Source organism: Danaus plexippus, chromosome 6, assembly GCF_018135715.1.
Source record: "Danaus plexippus chromosome 6, MEX_DaPlex, whole genome shotgun sequence".
NCBI lineage: Eukaryota > Metazoa > Arthropoda > Insecta > Lepidoptera > Nymphalidae > Danaus > Danaus plexippus.
In genome coordinates this window covers 4625771-4635012 of record NC_083540.1, presented here as the reverse complement: position 1 = coordinate 4635012, position 9242 = coordinate 4625771, and the positions used below count along the sequence as shown (strand labels likewise).

At 28.8% G+C, this 9242-nt stretch overlaps 1 protein-coding gene across 1 annotated transcript; it reads right to left on the bottom strand.

Annotated features, from left to right (window-relative positions):
- Positions 1-393: 393 nt before the first annotated feature.
- LOC116779039 (general odorant-binding protein 83a-like) lies at positions 394-4671 on the bottom strand. Its single transcript, XM_032673184.2, has 6 exons — positions 4513-4671; positions 3142-3217; positions 2317-2405; positions 1746-1848; positions 1444-1514; positions 394-457 (listed from the first exon to the last, which is right to left on the bottom strand). Exons 1-6 carry the CDS (start codon positions 4579-4581, stop codon positions 440-442), a joined length of 426 nt encoding a protein of 141 aa, XP_032529075.2. The 5' UTR covers positions 4582-4671; the 3' UTR covers positions 394-439.
- Between the last annotated feature and the right edge of the window lie 4571 nt (positions 4672-9242).

The following is a 9242-nucleotide window of genomic DNA, read 5'->3' as shown; positions in this document are numbered from 1 at the left end:
AGTATTCATTTTCATCTCTTTGTTTTGTTATTCAATAGTCGACCATGACTGCACATACGTGCAACACGTGTGATATTTGCAGCTTTCAATTTATAACTCAAACTAATTAGGGATGCGTTAAAACCCCGAAACGTGATGCTAGTTTTATATCATCAAATAACAAAGCGTTAGACATGGAATAAATCATCATTGTGATCGAGGTCACAGAGCAGTCTAACAAGTTTTCAATCCAATATAAAACAACATTTCATAAATAATCACATATTGAGGATGCACCTACTACTTTATTTCAAACAGTAAAAGTTTGTTCTTCTATTCTGATATTGCTAAAGATGTAAAATTACAAAATTACCGTGACATATATTCAAAAATATTAAATCAAACAAATTTACATAAATAGAAGTGATTTATTAAACGCTTTTCCCGCAGTCACACGTCCTTAAAATAGGAAATAAAACTGAAAAGAACAAAATTCACATAAAATAATATCCAAATAAATTAATCTAAAATGTTACATGTACAAAAACGTTTCTTATTTCGCCTGTATGTATGTAGCGAATTTCCATTATAATAAAATTTTATCAAATTAAAAAAATAACCATGTATTATCTTTCATTTCGTCATTATACTGAAAGTCTTTTAGCACTTAATCTTATGCCAAAAATGCCTTATATCATTTTTGAAAAGACACACTGCTAATATTAAGCTTAGCTAAGCACCAATGCACCAAAAACCGTCCTTCTATTTTAGAGCTACGACGCTACAAACAAATACACACACGCACTACACACATGCATTCCAGCACACACACACACTACTACCGCATCTCTTTTTTATGATAAAAAAGAATATACTTTTAAGGTGCAAAGTAATTAAAAATAGTAATTAGGATAGCACTTAATCAATTAAAGGTGACCATTAATTTTTACACACTAATTAAATGGAAGAAACGTAACAAAATTTTAGGTTTCTTTATACCTATATTTAAAAAAAGACGCTAATGTTTGGTTTACTTAAATAATTGTAATATTCAAGGGCTAAACCCACAAATAAAACAAATGAAATATGTAATCTCTTGACATTCATATTGAGTATTTTTGTTAGTAATTTATTTTAAGTCTTTACTAATACATTTTTATTTAAACGTATAAGTAACCTGCTTTGCTCATTTAAAAATTATTAAAAATATTGAAATAAAATATTACATATCATTCTAGCGGTCGACCGCAAACAAAATTTAAAAAATGCACCGATTAACTTAATTTAATAACTTTTATTTTTGTCAATAAAAAAAGTCATAATTTATATACTTTTCTTAAATATATTACATGTATTAATAAAGTGAAAAATGTACCTTTAATACATTTTTGTGTTATTATAGAAAATATTCTAATTTTTATACATACAATCTCTAAATTCTGTAAAAGGTATATTTAAACTTACATCGGGATCTTTGGAGTATGAACATTTGTGAACATCAAATGCTCGTTGGCATTTGTCTTTATCAGGAGTGTCTAGAGAAAAAAGTAAATAATAAATCTGTAGCGTATTCATTTAAATAACATGAGCATCCATACTATAAGACCTTTCAAAATGTAATGACAAAAAGAATTGGAACAGTTTCTAAGTCACAATTTCTATAGATTAAAGTGCAATTAGAATGATAGGAATATATTTCTTAAAACAATCTTATTAGGACAGCTTATACTGAAGTATATGATGTATTTGCTATAAATTTATCATACCCAAATGTTTGCAACCGTTTATCATGTTCAGGACTCTGTCTGTGTATTGGTCTGGTATCAAACTGACCATCATATCGTAATCAACGTTACCGTCGTCGTCGACCTGAAAACAAAATAATACATTAAGTAATTTTAAATGTACTAATAGCTAATATTTCGAGACTTTATCAAATAATATGTGTCTTTTATTTTATATTTATTTATTCTATTTTTTCGTGTAAATCTTTCACCACCTACAGGCTACAGCTACTCACTGAAACAATCTAAGATAAATCCGGTTTCTGTTGTATTGTTTAATTTTTTTTGTATCCTGTTCATGTTTCTCTTTTTATTTTTCTTTCGTGGGTTTGTTTTCAATAATATATATAAATTCTTAAAAGGAAACTATTTGTTTTATATATTTACATATATAGATGTATATATAAACATAAATTACTCTTGAAAAACTGCTACCCGTATCGAATTGCTTTCATTCGAGCATTCTTATTATCTTATGCTAACTTATACCCTTACTTTTGACTAATAATATTATAAAAAGTAACAAACATTTAGTTAAAATCAAATAACTCACAAGACTCCCTTCTTCCAGTAAACAAAACATGTAGCACTTCAGTTTCATGTCCTCCTTAAAAATGCCGTTTTCGCAATTCGCTATATCCTCTGGGGGCAAGTGAAGATAAATACTGTTATAAACACAAACAAAAGACATATCGTTTACAGTAATATCATACTAAACAAAAATTACCATCACAAAATATAGGACAACACTTAAGGATATTGTAATGTTGTCCCATAAATTAATAATTCACTTGATCGTAATAAAACCACTTAAATTATAGCGTTACGCGTCTCTAATGTGCTTAAATTTAATTAATTAAACTCACATAGAATATACAATTTAGTCACTATCAGTCTAAAACTATAAATAAAGAGGTAATTTTAAAACGGATTTAAAAAAATATAGTTAGACGATGTTAACAATTTTTAAAGATGCAATCTTTAATGCTGAGTTCAGTTTAAAAAAGAATTACATTCGTTTATGTAACGAAAATAAGAATACTGGTTTAATTTTGCATATAGCCCGTGTACTGTAGGAGGTTTATATTATTTGAACGAGTTGTAAGCATTTAAATCAAACCATATTTCCGGATTTATCTTGGTTACATTTCATTACGATTACGATTCTAATACGACACAATGTATTGAACAGCTTTATTTAAATTAAAAATATTTTTCCTGGTTATTTTGTTAAAACACTCAGTCGTCTTTACACTGGGTGAGATTTTTAAAACAAGTTTTAATATTATCATGCATTTATATTTCAAAGAATCAAATACCACGTCTATGAATAAAGAACAAAGGTGAACGGAAATAAAATGTTCCTTTAGCAACTTACCTTCCGCCACCCCGGTCTTACCGACGCACTCGTTGTGAACATGTTGTATTATTTCTTTGATTTCCTCACTTAGTTCCTGAAAATACAATTTAGTTACGTAAAATCAATTTTCAGTTTCCCTTCCAGATCTTTGTTTGATACAAAAAAAACGTTTGAACGGGAAGCTTTATATTGAAAAGGGGCTAAAAACAGTTAACGTCGGACCGAAACGAAATTAATCTGCCAAATATCATTCCCGAATCTTTTCTATTTACGAAGCTATTTATATTAAATATCAGTAAAATATTTTTATGTCATTAGAAATTATGAAACGGTGATTAAAGAAAATTTTTATAATTAAGATTTATAAATAAAAATTAATAGAAAAAAGAAATATCTTTATATAAAAAAAAAATACAAAAAGTTAATCAATCCCGCAAAATATTCCATAAGTTATTACTATGCAGGAACTTGTGAAAACAAAACCAATGGCATAAAACTATAAATATTTATACCTACACCCGTTGGAAGCTTTTTGAATGTTACCTACGTTTCATTATCAAGTCCCTTAGACTTTTCTGATTCACATACATTTCCTTTTGTGAACAACATAAGCAAAGAAGTCACTCCAATATTAAAAATGACATAACATTCTCAAAGAATATTATTAAGTCGGAATTCCGCGGGGACCAACCCAGTGCACATCAAGTTGTATCACAACGTTAAATATTAATTTAAACGACATAGAATCGTTTCCCTTGTCTTTATATTACGTTTTGACATATAAATTTTTTTGATATTTTTTTTAGTATCAAAGAGCTTATGTTAATAAAAGGATATCCCAGAATAATGTTTCTTTATTAAAACAAAGCAAAATAGATGAATTCATTTAATGTAAAATATTAACAGTAATAATCGTAACCGATTGTTAGATATAATTGCTTCAAACAATCATAACTCTCTGAGAATTAGAAAAGATAATACATAACTGGCTGTCATTTACTGAAAGAATTATGAACAAGAAAACTTATGAACACATCCATTCCTCCACATATCTTAACTTTTGTAGAGAAAATAAGAAGGTCGGTTGTAAAAGATTAATTTAGTAAAAATGCTACAAAACGCTTAGGGAATTGCTCTTTGAGCTTTGACTGTCTCACTCTTGATCTGTCTTCAACAATTATTACACTCATAAACGAGATATGACGGGGTTTATGACATTTAAAGTATGAAATATGTGACAGTAATTATGATGGATTTAGACGAAATTCTACCATACAAAATAAATTTATATAAAAAAAATTACTGCAAATAGTTTCAATTTTAAATCGAATACTCTACAAATAGTAATTGAAACAAAAAAAAAATCAAATTAATTAAAAATATACTTACAGGTTTTTCTTTTGCTCCATAACATAGTGTGAGCATCGCAAGGTATAGAAGCAGCGAAAGGGAAGGCATCGCGCCATTACCGCGAAATAAAAAAACATGTCCTTCTTATACAGTAAATGCAGCAACATCGCGAACAAATTATAAAGTATAACCGCTTGTGCAAAGGCTTTAATTAGCATATTAACAGCAATTATATCACAAAGCTGTAATTAAGAGGCGTAAACTTTCCGTTGCATAAATGATTGGGCAGCCATCCTGTTATTATGGGAATAGTTACTTGTTAATAGTTTCACATTTGATTGTCATTTTTTTAATTTAAAATTATTTAAGATATTATGCATATGGTAATTATAATACGACATAGTTAATCTTTATTTGTATAGATACCTAATGTCATTAACAACTTTGCACAGGAAAATTGAACAGGACTAATTTTCATCAAAGAGGACTCTATTGTATTCCGCGCCAACATTATAAAATTAATGTCAAAATGCACGTTGTTCGCCCTAAAGCGTCGCCACAATAAGCCAAAGGATATCAGTCCTAATGATTATTAATGGTCTGAAGATGGCTTGGAAAATTATGCTGTGCTTACTTCCGACGCTATACAGACAAGTCAAAATTATAAAGCATTTTCAATACTCAATCCTATAATAGTCTATTTATGTGATACAACACAGAAATTGCTACTGAGTATATTGATGAGATGAAACTTCCGTCAAAAAAATATTAAATTGAAATGAGTATAAAAGAGTTTTGTATTCCTTCCCGCTTTCCCTCGCAGACGACAATGTCAAAGCCAATCGGGGTAACAGCTATAGTCAAGTCGAAACCCATAGGTAACCTAAAAACACATAAAAGAATATAAATTATATTTTATATTCTTCTCCCTTAAGTTGTTTTAGAATGTCCTTTTCTTTTACACGCCTTGATTAAAGCATATATATGTGTATGTATATGATTATGGATAATGCGTATAATGAATATAAATCAATTGATTCGAAAAAGCGGTGTCATCATGTTTTATCTTGATTTTTAGATTCAAAATTTTTAAAATATATTTTACAATAAAACTTCAATTTCAACCTATACATAATCTCGCACGCACACTTATGCAGAGTGCAATCGACATGAAAAATCCATTAAGGCCGTTTTGCATCGGTACAGGCCGGCGTAGGAAACGCCAGTGACCGTGATAAGCGGATTTGTTGGCCCCTGTCGGCTGCATCCATTCTCTATGCAGATGAACACGCTTATGCATCATCGCTTCCTTTATATACTGCGGATGATCTTATATTATGACCTGGCTTGACCGTACATAAAGACTTCTTGAGTTCGTTACCGAAAGGCACGTACAAACTCCATGACCTCTAAACACGTCTGCGACTGTACAGTGATTTATATGTAGCACTTACTTTTTGTATTAAGTACGTATTAAAAGTTTGAATGACAATAAATAGACATACAATTAATAACCAGAAGCCATTGATAGCTCTGCATCATAATTCTGTACTAAGATGTTGACATTATCACTATTGTTTTAAAATTTAAATATATTTATAAATAATTGTTCATAGGTAAAGATAACAACAAACAAACACCTCAATGTATATTAAGTTATGCTCGATTAAAATTCTTGTTTTACATGAATTGAATTGTTCACGATAGAATTTAGATGTTATGTATTGTTTTGATGGTTATTATTTTTATATGATATTAAAAAATTTACAAATGATTTCCAAGACACCAATTCCAATATAAAATATACACAATCTTTCAAAAAATCAATAATCCGGTTTAGCATTGAAATATTTTTTTATCGATACATAATAATAATGATTAATCGTAACATTATAAAAGGAATATTATTTTGTAGGTACAAAAATATAGATCTTTTTAGAATTCATTTCATACTTAGTCCTGTAGTGTGTTAAATTGTCACTATTAAAATCAATGATCTATTTGTTACCAATCTTTGTTAAATGTATGATTGTCCAAAATTTCAGTAGTAGAAATAATCTTATCTCGATATGTAGATTATATTTAAAATCACACAAGATCACACAAGATCACACAAAAAGATTCCATCCTATACCAACAACACTCCTTTAGAATTAATCAAAAGTCATTTAAAAATTCGTGAGTTTACTTTGATTTATATGAATGAAACTTAAAACAAAATAATTTTAAGAATATGAATGTAATATTGAATATGTAATTATTATTTTAAATACATTTATTTCTTACTCTAGACAATTTATTACAATTAACGTCTAAGTCTTAACTCAGTAAGTTTCCAAGAGAAGTATTACTTTGACGGTCACGGTATGAAAAGCGAGCGGACGCAGGCACCATATGTTGGCGCTCTAGACATTTTATGTTACATCTCTTTATGGACATAAAGTCTCTTAATTAAAAAAATGCATCAATTTGTAAAGAAATAATTTGAAGATAGTGAAGAGAGATGAGTGGAGTTGGGACTGAAGAGACATCATTACCGCAATCAAAGCAGGAAGCCGCAGCATGTACCCCGCGCCCGCTAACGAGTGCTCTCGATAAAAATTAAAAACACGTGCAAGCCCAGTCTGAGGAAAGTTTTAATGAGACTACACGACTTGCGCTCCACCGGCAGCTATTATATTAACATGTACCGACAGGTATTATACAGCTATGTTTATTGCATATTCAAAATTGCTTATTTAAAGCTGACATTTAATATTTTTGCATAACTTTTCGATCTGTCTATATTGTGATACCTCCAGATAAAAACATTATAAACAATATTTAACTTGTTTAAGTTTATTGCTCCGTTAAGCTTCGTCCTTTTATGCGATTTGTAAATTTAAAACCGAACTTATTCTACTAGCAGAAAAATATCAAAGAAAAAAATTTATATTAAATTGACAAGAGCGTTAAAACTACTTTCTATAAGTTACGTGCTACAATTAAAACATTAAATCAACTTAAAATTTACTAACAACAATATAATATAATAAAAATATTTTCTGATAAAATAGAACTGCATTTATTTTCGATATCTTTCAAATAAAGTAACTTGCCTATTCATATTAATAAGATACATCACATATAAAACAAACTCTTATATGATTTAATTTGAAGATTACCTGTTGTTTCTTGGACTAACAAACAATTTATATTACTAACTACGTTTTTTGTAGTAAGGCGTTTTTTTTTTTTTGACAATTTTTAACATTTAATACTGCCGGAAACAAATTGGCACGGAAGGACAAATAAATGTTCCCAGCTGAAATACACTTAATTTACTAAATAGTAAACACTTCTATATATTCTCAGAATGTTTCACAATAATAGTTGAAGAATTATTTGAATTACTTAAAACTTATTCAATAAGTTCTAATTACAGCAAACCCCACTAATAATTAAATTTCAAATCTTTAAATATGAATTGATTTGATTAGGACAATTTTAGGAACTATTTTGTTATAAAAATAAATTTCTCAGCAATTTTTGGTAGTATTTCAGGCCGATAATTAAAACGTTTTGTTAATAAATGTTATACATTTCAGCTCTTCGTCACTAATCATTTAGAATAAATAACACTGATTTGTCTAGAGGGAACAAAAGCTTTTCATTTCATCGTAACCCAAAAGATGTTTTATTGTTCTCAATGGCTTTCTCCGCCGCGATGCAGTCTGATAAAAATAGGAATAAATTGTGAGGATCTTTGCGAAACAATAGTTGGAAATGGTCTACGCGAGAAAAAGCCGGATGCAAATGCCATTCATATTAATTAGCAAAGCGAAACGGGGCTTTTACGAAATTAGACCGTGATTTCAGTGAAGATTTATTGTTGAGTTTGAAATGGTTTTTGGAGCAAAGGTAGTCTGCCATTTAGACGGTAGCAAATTGATGCTGACATAACTCCATCTGAGTTTTAATCTGAAATGACTAAAGACGCTCGTTATTATCAAGAAAAATGTAAAGAATTTTAAGAACAACTTTATTAATACTAAAAATAGATACATAAACTTGTTTGGTCTTAAACAAACATTATGAAAATCTTAAAAAAGAAATTAATTAAATACCTACATATAATAACACTCATTATTGCTTAAAACTTCTTTGGTTGTCTGTACTTTAAGAAAACTTATAGCTTAATGTGAGCTTATAATGCCCAAAGAGGACAAACTAGAACCCTTAAATTTTAAATTTGGTCTGAATCAAATCCAACATTAAAATTAATTAATAACCTTCCTCTAATTTAATTAGTATATCTACTAAATACCCAATATGATGTATCATAAAAACACACACGTAAGAAATATTATTAAAAAAAGAAATATTAACATTCAAACATCCAACAGATAAGCGTCTTTATACCAGGCTATTTTTATAAACGTGAAATTGAAGACGAATATATTTAAATCCTATGAGACAAGCTTGATAAAAATTTCGAAAGTCAGATACAGTTACTATGATATTTTCTGTGCACAAGTGATTACTATTAAACTTTTATAATATACCACTCAAATGATCTCGTATTTTTTTTTTTTTCACTTTTACACTATTTTAGGTTCTTTGATATCATACTCAATTTACTTCAGCTTTTATTTAACCCCTTTTGCAATATTGGTTTCTAACTGTCGATAATTTTGTCTTCAAGTTTTTTATAACTTGATGGAGTTACCCTTACTAAAATCAGTCGATAAAATTCAGATTGTTATTTAATATAATCCTGTGTCAATGTA

Bases quoted from the DNA above. Each gene is read 5' to 3' on its own strand.
- LOC116779039 (XM_032673184.2), bottom strand. From the start codon at position 4,581: ATGCCTTCCCTTTCGCTGCTTCTATACCTTGCGATGCTCACACTATGT. The intron at 3,218-4,512 runs GTAAGTATATTT...TTGTATTTTCAG, and splicing joins ATGGAGCAAAAGAAAAACCT to GAACTAAGTGAGGAAATCAA. The intron at 2,406-3,141 runs GTAAGTTGCTAA...ACTTGCCCCCAG, and splicing joins TAAGACCGGGGTGGCGGAAG to AGGATATAGCGAATTGCGAA.